The following is a 13195-nucleotide window of genomic DNA, read 5'->3' as shown; positions in this document are numbered from 1 at the left end:
GGACATCAGGTCTCTTTGGCCACACATTAGGTTGCCAAATCCCTAATTAGACCTCAATGCAGAGATGTCTTTTCACCCACACATTGGTTCCAGCCTCCTTGACTGATTCAGGAACTGGAGGAGGACTTAGTCGAAGATGAACAAAGGATACTAAATTGAGATGTTTGACACTCTAGAGAGAAGACAAAAATAACTGAGTTTTGGCCAGTCTTAGAAAGTAGATGAAGGAAACGGTACCTGAGAAAGGCCTATCACTATGGTATCTAGATGTTGGACAATATTACTTTCTGGTTAGCAAACTGTGCAGTAAGCTGGAGAGAGGTACATTGCTTTGTGCCACTGTTCACAACTAAGTGACTCCAACCATTGGTGGAGTAGATGCCCCTATGGCTATGGGCCCACGTTGAGAAATCTAGAATGAACAAATGTCTTGCAGTACATCCCATAGAAGGCCAAGTCTTGCCTCTGGCAGTCTGCAGAGTAGAGGAAATTCTAGAGAGAACACCATGAAAGGCACCCACGTGAGAACCGAATGAGGACTTTACAGGTAAGCACTATGTATAGCACTCCAACAGATTGGGAACAAGCCTGGGACATGGCAGTTTGTGTACAGTGACCTGCTGCATTCTGCATCAGCTGAAGCTATGCTGGTGAATTTTGAGATGGGCCACTCCGATACCACCACCAGCCAGCTCGCTTCTCAGATACCACTAATTGACTTGTGTAATTGGTATACTAGAGGCTGCCTTCCCCTCATGCGTTTTGAATATGTCCAGACTGTTCCATTCTTTTTAATCCTTTCCCATGCATTTCCAAGCCCTTCATAGGATCCATACCTATCTGCTCATCATCTGGGATGCTCATGATTTTCATTGCCTCCAGGGTCTCCTGAAACATATCCTTGTCTTGCTGACCCGGGATCGTAACATGCCCATTTGAAAGGAATCTGTACTTGTTGTAAGGCTCCAACAGCAGATCAGCTTAAAGGGGAGGAAAGGACAAGGAATTACTGTAGCCTTCATTATAGGTAAAGCTAGCACTCTTTTAGGCAGTTGCGAATGTATGCTTTCCCAGATCTACCAAAATGAATTACCTCCTTTGTACAAGCTTCTAAGAAAGTCAGTTATAACCACCTGAAGTCTTGATTTTAACAACTTCATTTGCCAGTTCCAGCTTCTTTAAAAAACACTTCCAACCATCTCCCCCCGACCCCGCCAAACCATCAGCACAGAAGTCAAGAATACCCAGCAGAGACAAAGACAAAACAGCTTTTGTTTTTCTGGCCTCTTTTACTAAAGCAGCAGTCCCCAAACTTTGGCAGGTCATGCCCCCCTTACCCCTGTTCATGCCCCTCCTGCCACTGGGCTGCAGCTCGGGGGGACAGGGCCACAGACAGGGCTAAGGGGGCTGAGGCTGGAGCCACAGCTGGGGGTGAGTCTTGGGCCGGGAAGGGAGCTGTGGCCAGGGGTCAAGGCTGGGCTGGAAGCAGAGCCGCAGCCTGGCTGTGGTGGGGGCCAGCAGCTGGGGGCCTTGCCCCCAGCCTCGGCCCAGGAATGTAGCCACGGCCAATGGCCAGGGCTAGCGCGGGGCTGGAAGCAGAGCTGTGCCAGGGTTGGGGATGGGTCCAGGGGCAGGGCTGGGAGCTGGGGATGCAACTGGAGGCAGGACCGGAGCAGAGTGGGGGCAGGGCTGGCCTGGGCCCCACTGCACCGCCCCTGCCTGGGGAGGAGGGGGGGGCAGACCCCATACTTTGGGGACCTCTGCACTAAAGACTCAGGGTTCAGGTTTTCAGAGGTATTCAGGAGCCTAAAGATGCATATAGGCGCTTAGTGAGGTTTTCAAAAGCACCTAAGCAGGTTAGGTGCCTGATTACCTTTGAAGATCTGTCCCTTAGTTCTTTTCCTGTCCCCAGCAAGTAAAAACAGTCTTGCTGGGTGAACCAGGGTTTATGTTTAGATCAGTTGTCTTATGTTTTTCTTGTAGCAGTATTTCCGAGTTACAGATCAGAATGCTCTTCTGCCCAGACTATTTTTTCTTTCCTCCATCCCATCCCCCGGCACACTGCCAAAGCAGCCCCAGTGGTTCTTGGATCCTACTTCCATTAGAAACAGGACTGCCCTGCAACTGCGTCCAGTTTCAGGTATCCTGTTTGTTTCAAATCAGTTATGGAGGTCACCACACAGCTCTAGGAACAGTATGTTCTGCCATTAATGCTGTGCAGATGGTTATGAAGTGAGTTTTCTCCCTACCCCCCACCTCTCCAGTCTGTCTGCCCTCTCCCACAGTGGCGGCATGAGTTTAAACTGCTTAACAGGAAGATTAGATTGAGATCTTGAGGTGTTACCCTAACAGAGCACAGGCACACCTAGTGCTGGATAGGTGCCAAATGTTATTCTGTATTTTGTTAATTGCCAAGTTTACAATAAGATCGTTCCTGCCCTAAAGAACTTGCACTGTATTAGACAAGACTAAACATGGGACAGGACAATAGTTCATGTAAGGAAGGGTGTGGAGACATCATTGGCAGGGGTACCAATGCAGGAAGGGAAAAAAGTTAAGGAGATGGTTGAAAGGAGAGGTCCTGGTCAGCAAACAGTGGGAGGCAGTTCCAGGCTTTGGAAGAGGGGAAATAATAGGGCCTAGACTGCAAGTGTTTGGAACCATTTGGCAGTTAGGGGAAAAGGGACCCTAGTTACAGCACAAGATACTCACTCTTCAGGTGCTCCCCTGCCCCAGACAACAGGTAGTAGAAGATATGGAAGGTTCGCTCGTCTTTGGCTTGACGGATTGCACGTGATTTCTCCAAGAGATCTTTACAGAGTAAAGGAACAGCAGAGAGACTAACAAGTAACTTCCCATTCCACTCATCTGAGGAAAGAGGTTCTATTTGGTGTCAGTGCCCTTCAAGTTGTTGGCGTGACAGGCAGCTTAGTGCTCTGCATTGCCCTTTCAAAGCTTTGGGTAGTGCCATAGGCCGACAGCAACCCACCCTTCAACAACCTCAGTGGCTGATTAAGTTTAAGATGCACTTCTGGACTCCTGAGTTAATCCTCATTCCAAGGGTAGGACCAGGATGCAAGACTGAGTTGTGAATAAAAAGGGAGGAAAGACATTTGCCACATTCCTCATTTCCCCTGGTTAAAACATGAAAGGGTCATGGAATCCAAAGTCTACTCAGCATGTCACAGCTTAAAATGCCACTTCTATCCCATAACATTAGAATTATTTCATCCAGAAGGGATTCTTGCTATAACCCCAACATAGGTTCTGAAATGCTGTACCATTTAAATAAGATTCCTTTTTTCACTTGCAGACGAAACTAGTGATTTTAACAGGGATCTCTCTAGCCTAAGACGGCAGGTGTTGACAGAAGTTTAGGGATCCCTCTGACTTCATTGCTGTTGAGGTGGCAGACACTAATTGGCTGTATATAGGTAGATAGTTAGATATGTATGTTCCCATTCCCCACACCCTGTAAATTATTTCTATTAAGTGGCTCCGTGCAAAGGATACAAGTCTCAATATTGGCTCCCACAATGTAGCCATTGACATCAAAGTTGATTCTGATGAACTTGCCCTGAGAAAGAGATTAGCAGAAATATTACTGTTATCTTATGCTATCACAGCTAGAGCAAAATGGTAGAGGACCCAGTATAGGCCTTTCATCTCCAAATAACAATTACCAGCTAAGACAAGTTTTAAACAGACCACAAGCCCAGCCAGCTCACAACACTCACTGATTATGGAACAGTTTAACATCCTTGACACCATAAATTACTCCTATGAGAGAAAAGGGGCCATCAAATTACATGGTTTCAGATTGCCTAGGCATCAGGAAACATCTTAAGTTTCACTCTGAAGTGGATCACCTCCACCTCAGTTCTAGGTGCCATAAGTAGAGACAGCATTCTAGATTGACCACCATGACAGCTCAGCCCCTCTTCAACCATTTACACTTCAATTTGGTTTCAAGTGTAGCTTCCCCATCCCTTAGTGTAGCTTCCCATTCCCCCTACTGCCCTCCAGAATTAATGCAATATGGGTCACTAATCTCTCCTTGGGAGAAAAATGAATTTGACAGACAAACAATGGCACAGGGAGTCCTGGCAAAGGTTCAACCTCTTGTATTCCAGGTACTCAATCCCATCAGTACTTTGTGGATAATTCACTGACAAGTGAAAACTGTGTCCCAGTTTCACTCAAGGGAAGCAAGTTACAGAAAAGAAAAGAACATCCCAGGACTGCATATCAGGCACAAAAGTAAAGCAAGACTCCCACAACTCATTCAACTAGTGGCTTCTCCCTCTGGAACACTGGAGACACCAGAACTAATGCAGGACAACAATACTCACAAATCTCGAGGAGTTGTCATTCTTCACTGTCTTAGCATTTCCAAAAGCCTCCAGGATAGGGTTAGCCTGAAGCAACTGCCTCTCAAGCTCTCCCTAGACAGAAAACCAAAAGTGGATGAAGACAGCAGCTTTTAACACCTTAACCTAGAGGATCCAGGTTTCATCTCACATCAGCTTAGCATCTATGTAGAGAAGCCACATTAGATCTTTGGCAATATTCCCCTAAACATTTTAGGGTACCACTGATTCTTCTTTTGGCAAGACTGAGTTCATTTCAGTATGAAGAAATATTTTCTCCTCCCCAACCAGTCAGCATCAGTGCAATACTCCCCTCTTCTGGTGCGGGATTTCAGTTACCAGTAGATAGTCCTGTAAGCTTCTTGCCTAAGGCACATCCCACAGGCTTTCTGGGGGCAATGAGAAAGGAATGTTCTTCCCCCAGATCACATCCACAACCCAGCAGCATCGTGCCTATCAGGCGGAAAAATAAAACAAACCTGGCTTTCAGTTGGGAGGGAGCCCTGGATTCTGCACAGGATGACCTCACCAGTAATAGATGATCAGAATACAAATCAGTTTGTGAGGTCTGGGGACAATCTTTGCTTGCACTGGGGCTCTCATCGCTAAACAGACCATCAAAACCCTCCTCTGTTGGGATGCAACAAAAGGCAACTACTGGTATTTGAGTTAAACTGTTTTATCTGCTGTCTTCCACTTCCACACACTCCTCCTCCTCCCCATAGGTAACAGTTCTGGGGTGGAGAGACCAGCCAAAATTGTGGTCGCTACTAAGTGCTCAATCTCTGGAGCATATACATGTTTTCCAGAAGTCTGTAGGTGGTTACTTGAACTGACTGTCCCTTCTCTGTGCTGGAAGTAGGGAGTCCCATGTATTTCAAAATTAGCCATATGCCATCCCACATACTGAAATTGGCAACTGGGTTAAGGTTTCTCTTTTTAGTAGTGGAGAGTAAGCCTTCAGGACTTCCTGATGCATGGGAATAGAGCCCAACATTTTTGCCTATGAATGCTGATCCCAGAAGTCAGATTGCAGAGGGTGTGTTTACATGACAAAATACTTTTACAGCTCCTTTCATTCTCAAAGTGCATGTATAAACATTAGTCAATCCTCATGTTGCCTCTAGAGATGGATAAAATATTAGTCCCATTAGTGATTGTAAAAATGAGGCAGAGATATGAAGTGACTTTCCCAAGGTTAAAACCTGGAATTAGAACCCAGGCATTTCTACTCTTTAGTGCTGCGTTCAGGTCACAACTCTCCTTTACAAGCCTAAAGTACAGAGTCAACCATTTCTATTAGTCTGCAGAGTTACACACAGAAGACAGCCACAACTAAGTTTTTATTCACTTTGTCACGAGTATAAGATGTTTAGTTACAGGAAGGAATAGGCTGGGACAGCAGCCATCTATCCTATAAGGTCACACTTGCCTGTGCCAAGAAGAAAACCTCAAAACTTGCTATAAAAAGTCTGTCAGTAATTTTGCATTTCTCCTGTTATTCTGACACACGTGTGAGCTGCAACACCCACGCCCACTCTCCAACAGTTTCCATCCTGTGAGAGATCCTGCAGTGAAGTCCTAATCCTGTTTGTGACTGCAATCTGTTACTATGGAAATGAGTGATGTCACAAATTCAACATTACAACTTCACTGCAGGACCAAGGGAAAAGATCAAAAGACTATTTAGAAGAAAACAGCAGTTAGACTTTGGCATTAAATAGATTTAATTATTCAGCTTAAAAAAAAAAAATCAAACCGGCAAGGCCAAATTTAGCTACACAAGAACTGGAAAGTCACAGCTGAGTCTCACAGCAATGTGTGCAAGTTAATTCTTTCATGTTTTTTAACCTCAGGAATGAAGGGTGCAATTAGTGACACATAGAAGTTGGTGGAGTCAGAAGCAAGGAGAAGGGGAGGGCTAGGATAGTGGGATCTAACGGATAAGGAGATCCATAGTAGTAGTAGGCATGTAGCATGTCAGCTGCTTGTAAGCAGATCACAATGGTAAGTAGGGGCTGGGAGGGGAGGGGGGCATGGGGTGAGAGGAAGAGGGAAAGGCTAAAGTTAATCAAATCAGAGACCAATCATGGGAACCAGCTTGGTAGAGTGTTGCAATGCAGCAGGAATACCAAATCCTTTGCAGAAGCCAATTCTCAGTATGCTACTATAATGCTGCATCTGATTAAAAGGTTAATGTTGCCATGAAAGCATTAGCTCCTTTCCTCACTGATGTATAAACATGTAACTTGAACATTGCCTTAAAACTAACACTAAGCAGGAAAAAAAAGTGTGCTTTTGATGTTGGTATTTAAGTAGCCCATGTAGGGTTTCAGGTCATACCTCATAGGAGGAAGCAGCATTCACACCTCTGCAGCCATTGTTTGACTGAAGACTGTTTTTGCATGGCTCATTAGCAAGGTAGAAGCAGCAGCATACTGAGGACCATCTTTCCAACAGGAAAAACTTTTAAGCTACGAAACCTTACAATTCGCAGAATTCAGCAGGAACTGCTGAGGTCCTGTAAATTGCCAACCTTTCTGTACCTGTAGTTGCAGGTCCTGAGCTGATTTTTAAACAATTTTTAAAAAGATTCTGTATGCATTTGAGATGGATACAACATCCCCCTCCCTCCCATGCAAACTGTTGCAGTACCAGCTTCTAGGTCTGCTAGCCCACAGAGGGAATGTGCAGCTGGGCCCTTAGCACCCCCTCTCTCCATGATTTCATATCAGTTTAAGTTACCAACCTCTTTGATGCCCACTGAAAACTCAGAATTCCTCCTCATATACTCCCAATGTCTAAGAGATTCTTTCCAAAGGAGGAGCCATATGCCAAAAATAGCAACCTTGCCAGTCCCATGTTTAAAAATAAAAATCATGAGGCAAGCCCCCAAAGATCAGGAGAGTCACTTAAAAATCATTCAATTTAAAAAATAAGTTTTGGTTTCTTTTTATTTTCTTTCTGGTTTTTGAGCCTTTACGGTTCACGATTGCAAGCTTTTCTCTACAGCCATGAGAGCTACAAACTTCCTTTAAAAAGAAAAGATTTTCAAGAAACATCATTCCAACAGCTGGAGCTTTAAGAAAACAGCACCAGGCACCACATCACTCACAATAAAAACTGCCAGAGTTACAACATGGCATTTGCATTTCTGATTGCAAAAAGTTATAATTTTAGTTTTGAAAATAGAACTCTACCCTCCTATGATTCGAGACAGGTGAAGTGAGGTAGACAGCAAACATGGAAAGCTTCAACTACAACTAACCTGCCCCATTCCCCAATACACAATTTGATTAAGTGAAAACAGATTTTAATGGAATGCTGTATGCCCTAAATGCAGCCTCACCTTGCCTAGTAGTACTTACCACCATAAATGCAGTGAATTATTTTTTGGGGGGGGAAAAAAAAAATCACCTAAAACATTAATCATTGCTTTAGAATCCTTGCAAGTCAACAGAAATCAGTGGAAGGGGTGTTCCTTCCCCCCCCCCCCCCCCCCGCCCCACTGCAGCTGAGAGAAGGGCTTTAGAAAACCTGTTTTTGTTTGAAAAAGTAGGAAAGCAGAGACTTGAGTTGTAAATTTAATCTCTTGACCAAAAGATATCAGAAATGCAAAAGGCTCTAGGCTACCAAATGTAACACCATTACTGTACTGCACTGCCAATGCAGGAGACCAAGAGTCATGCTCCATCTTCAATCTAATGGTGCCAGGAGCGGGGCCTAATCTAGTGGCCTTGGGGGTTAGCACAAGCAGAGTTTGCAGACTTGTTCCCTTGGGTAGTGATAGGTCGGGGTGGGCAAACTACGGCCCGTGGGCCACATCTGGCCTACCAGTCAATTTAATCCAGCCCTCGAGCTCCCACTGGGGAGTGGAGTCTGGGGCTTGCCCTGCTCCGGCGCACCAGCCGGGAAGCGGGGTGAGGGGCCACTCGGCACACGCATGCCGCTGCACTGTGCGGCTCCCGGAAGAGGCAGCACATTCCCCCCCCCTTAAGTTTAGGGGCAGCCAGGGGGCTCCGCGCACTTCCCCTGGTCCAAGCGCCGCCCCTGCAGCTCCCATTGGCTGGGAACTGTGGCCACTGGGACCTGCAGGGGCAGCCCCAGAAGATGGGGTGGCCCCAGCAGACGGGGCAACGCACAGAGGCGCCTGGCCACACAGGAGCCGGAGGAGGCACATGCCATTGCTTCAGGTAAGCACTGCCCGGAGTCTGCATCCTTGAGCCCATCCTGCGCCCCAACCCCCTGCCCCAGTCCTAATCCCCCTCCCACCCTCCGAACCCCTCAACCCCAGCCTGAAGCATCCCCCTGCACGCCAAGCCCCTCATCCTCAGCTCCACCCCAAAGCCTGCACCCCCAGCCAGAGCCCTCACCCCAACCCCCTGCATCAGCCTGGAGCCTCCTCCCACACCCTGAACTGCATTTCTGCCCCCCCCCCCCGCCCCAAGGCCACCCCCCTCCATCCAAAGCCCTCACCCCCTCCTGCACCCCAACCCCAATTTCATGAGCATTCATGGCCTCCCATATAATTTCCATACCCAGATGTGGCCCTCAGGCCAAAAAGTTTGCCCAGCCCTGTGATAGGTGAACAGATATCTCAAAGTTACTATACTAATCTGTAGACAACCTGAGTTGGAATCTGGAGTCAGGTCTAGGGAGTGTGAAGGTCAGTAGGGCTGCAGAGAAGGCTCATTACCATCTAACATCAAGGATCCTGAATAGTTCTAATCCTCATTGGTAAGGCTGGTAACCAACGTGGAGCCACCATAGTTACAAAGTGAGCTGCAGGATTCCTTAAGAGAACCTTCCAAATGGAGCTTGAACTCAGAGAAGTCATGTGTTAAGCCCAGCTAAAGGCTGGTTTATACCGTAACCAGATCCTTGGTCTGCTTAGATGACTGAAGTTTCACTTGAGAATAAGCAGCAGAAGAATGCTTAACTCCCAATCCCATGATCCTTCCCCCCCCCCCCCCCCACACACACACGATCCCTCCCCCCCCCCACACACACACACATATGCCAAGAAAAAAATATAAAAACAAAATTGTTTCTAAATACAGCTACTGACAGCCCATGGCACAAGGTTTTGTAGATCTCAGCGTCTGGCACATGGAAGGCTAGGTTTTTGTTTTGATTCCAGAAACCACTCATTAGAAAGGTGTGCTTACACATACATACACATCTGCATGCAGAGCGTATCCTTTTCATATAACCCCCCCCCCCACACACACACACACACACCATGGCTATTAAGTTACTAAGAGGAGGTTTTTACATAGAGATATTGAAGATGTGCTTGGCATCTGGGTTTTGTTATAAAGCTCAGAAGTTAACTGCATTTCCCATGTGTGCAACTCTGGCTAACAAGCTCATTGTGTTGGAACATCCAGTTCACTCAGGGCAGCAGCTTCCTGACCTTTCCCAGCAACTGCACTCACAGCTAACTTGCTGTGGTGGAAGGCTAGACAGACAGTCAACTCCATCTGGTTAGGAACACCATGCACACTGGAGGCTCTATATGCAGTTCTAGGAAAGCCAGGTTCAGTTCAACTCCCCTTGGTTAGTTCACTATACAGGAACAGTTTCTCAAGAGTGTACTTGGGAAGTTCTACAAGAGAAACCTTGGGTGCAGACTAGATGAGTGAACTTGACATATCTGCAATCTCTAATTGACAGCATCTCACAAAAGATTATTGTGCACGACAAAAACAGAACTGTGAGTTGTCTATGGGACTGTCCTAGCTGCAGAAAGTGACACTGTTGTGAAGTGAAAAGGTGCTCAAGTCACACAAAGGGACAAAATGCATTCCTGGTGCAGAACGTGCAGTAAACGTGCAGCTCACCTAAGAGGATACAACTGATGAGTTCGGTCATAATCCATCAAGGGGAAAGGGAGGGGAAAAATATATTAGTGAGACAACTGCAAAGACCCTTGTTCTAATGTATTTTGATACTTTTCACCCATTTAAAAGTTCTGTTATAGTTTCAGTCAAGTCTTCAGCTCATATCTATGAACCTCTCCAAATTGGAGACTGCTTATAGAACAGACTTCACAACCAGCCCCAAGATACAGGGGAGTAGAATAAAGGAGACCATATCCCCAGGGTCACTAAAATTGCTTGGATTGGTCACAAATCATTATATGAACTAGTCAGAAGACCAATATGCGATGGTTTGTAAGCTGTGCCCCTAAACACACCCACCTATGAAATCAAGACACTCTGAAAAACTGCTGCATCTCCACTGAAGTCAATGGAATTATGGGGGAGAATAGTGGCCCCTGACTTGTGGGGTGTTTAAAAAGTTACACACAAAAATTGTCATGGCTCCATAGTTCATTGTCTCCTGACTCCCCTATGCCCAAGTTGGTACCTAGTGTTTTATTCAGCCAGTATTAACCAAGGTATCTCCTAGTGTACCATAGCTTGTAGGTGCCCAGCATGACAGTGCAGCATCCTTGTAGTGAACACAGGCACTTACCTGGTCTTTTTTACTCTTGTGCGAGGAAGCAACATGAGCCAAATATTGAATGACTTTCTTGGTGTTCTCTGTCTTACCAGCTCCCGATTCACCTCTGCAAAGACAGAGTCTGGGATTCATTCAAGAACAAGACGGGGGAAATGCATTCACATTTTTAAACCCAATATGCTTTTCAGCTGACCACAGTGCTTTTAGTTGCATTCTTACTATTAAACATTGCTTTGAGATACTTGCCCTAACAGAGAACCTGAACACATTAAGTGAACAGTAGAGCAATCAGTACCATGCTCTAGTCCTATTGCTCAGCCAGTTTCTCGTGACTGGGGGAGAAGAGGGGGGAGAAGGAGGGAGAGGGGGGGAGGAAGAGGAGGAAATTTTGCTTTCCAGTCACTTGGCAGCCTTCACATGCAAGTGGTTGAGGAATAATATGGGGGGGGGGGGGGGGGGGGAGGAGACACAAAGGCAATTAAGTGAATTCCTTAAAAGGAATTCCCCTAAGCAAAAGATCTGTAGTTAACTCCTTCAGAACCAGAACTTAACAGGGTTTGGGGGATCAATCTTACTTTTAGGCTCGAAAGAGGAAACTGCGATGTTGAGTAGACACATTATTCCCTACAACCTCAACCTAGATAGCATGAATGAGAGCACATGGCTATTGCCTTCCTAGTTGCATTGTTGACTGTATATACACCACTGCTACCCCAGTTCTTCCAAAGTCCTTTCCAAGCATCAATAAACTAACATCTCCACTAGGGAGTCACCTTAAGATCACCTATTTCCTGCTCCTTCATGCCAGAGACAATCCTTGTGCAGAAAGAGGAGATGTGGGCAGCGAAGAGATGCTAATAGTACAATTTAAACAGGCAAATGTTCCCTAGCCTCTACAGTATCACGTGACATACTGACTCCAGTAAACCCCCAATTAAGCCCTCCAGCAGGATTTTAATAAGAGCTGACAACAAGACAAGCTGAAGAATGTAAATACTCACGTGCACAGAATGGACTGATCCTCTCGATCTGAAATAAAAGAAACAGGATCAGACAGGCCAAAACTCACTTCTGCCTAAACCACAAAAGCTATTAAGTTCAGAGGGTATTCTGGCACTCCCCAAAACATGGAGAGCAGAAGCCACTAAGCGCCCTCATGCAAGTGTCTTCAGAAGTATGACCAGTCATCTCTAAACCTTGGTATAGTTCCTCCTCTCCCCAAGTCCTAAAGAGAGCACCATCATCATTTTAGTTTTACCTGTCCAGATGTATCTGTAGTTCAGCACAAAACAAGGTAATTGTTATTTTGCTTTTTCCAGGGTGTGAATAGAACCCCCCCACACACACACACCCCTCATGATTTGTTCCTGTGCCTCCTGAACTATCTGCTACTAAATGCAGAATACTCCATGCAACTCAAACCCTGCCACAAGGCTATTGCGGACGTCGACCTATCCTTTAAAGCAAGGGGGCCTAAGCATTGACTACAGCTTTAGTGGAGATGCTAGAGTGAAAAAAAAGAAGTGGCTCAAGATTTTTGCTTTAGCCATTTCTTATGTGTCAAGTTCAGGACTGAGGCACTGTACTACTACACATAAAAACCCACCACATTAAAAGAACATTAAGGTTGCAAGGTCAAATACAGGAAGTACCAGAATTAAGGTTGACCATAAACCCAAATTTGGATCCCTTGCGTATATGCACTGTGAGTATTCAATTACGTTAACAAATACCATCCAACCCCCCACACACGCACCCTCATTCGGTGCATAATGAATTGTGCTCACTGAATGGGTAACTATTTAATACATGCGGCCACATATTGAAATGTTATTTACTGCACACCATGCAAACCCTGCACTGAATACACAACTATTAGTGTTTAGGTGCTATCATAACATCTTAGATTTTTAAAAACAGTGAATTTATCTTCACAAACACCCCTAAGTCCCAGCCTCTTCCCTTTCCTCTCCCCCACCCCCAGTTTCTACCTTCCTTCCCTGGCTCCTGTTCAAGGTTCCCCCTGCATCCCTACCAGTCCTATCCTCCCCTTACATGGTTCCTACCATTCCTATCCCCATATCCACTTCCTACTATTATCCTCCCCTCACCCCCTTTCCTATCTGTACCCATCTTGCCCCCTCTCCCCCCAGCTCCTATCCTTTTCCCCCTCTCCACTACCCCAGTATTTAATCACTTTCCCCTCCCCTGTTCCTAATTCAGGTAGCTTCCTCCTCCATGCTGGCTGGGCATCAGTAGGGGGAGACACAGCACAGGACAGAGTTTCCATGCTCAGTTGGAGCCTAGTGCTACGGTGGCTCCTAGTAGCCAGGAGTAGCAATTGCAGGGAGAGTCCT

At 46.0% G+C, this 13195-nt stretch overlaps 1 protein-coding gene across 1 annotated transcript in view; it reads right to left on the bottom strand.

Annotated features, from left to right (window-relative positions):
- Positions 1 to 13195, bottom strand: part of MYH9 (myosin heavy chain 9) — a 97399-nt gene that overhangs the window by 44983 nt on the left and 39221 nt on the right. Inside the window, exons 4-9 of the mRNA XM_054032266.1 lie at positions 11840 to 11867; positions 10851 to 10944; positions 4353 to 4445; positions 3514 to 3577; positions 2713 to 2811; positions 837 to 980 (exon numbers count right to left, since the gene is read on the bottom strand). Of these exons, the coding sequence (XP_053888241.1) occupies positions 837 to 980; positions 2713 to 2811; positions 3514 to 3577; positions 4353 to 4445; positions 10851 to 10944; positions 11840 to 11867 (522 nt within the window). The remainder of the gene's footprint in view (positions 1 to 836; positions 981 to 2712; positions 2812 to 3513; positions 3578 to 4352; positions 4446 to 10850; positions 10945 to 11839; positions 11868 to 13195) is intronic.

This window comes from Malaclemys terrapin, chromosome 1 (genome assembly GCF_027887155.1).
Source record: "Malaclemys terrapin pileata isolate rMalTer1 chromosome 1, rMalTer1.hap1, whole genome shotgun sequence".
Lineage (NCBI taxonomy): Eukaryota > Metazoa > Chordata > Testudines > Emydidae > Malaclemys > Malaclemys terrapin.
The sequence above is the reverse complement of the archived record's forward strand: the minus strand, read 5'-3'. Positions and strand labels throughout refer to the sequence as shown.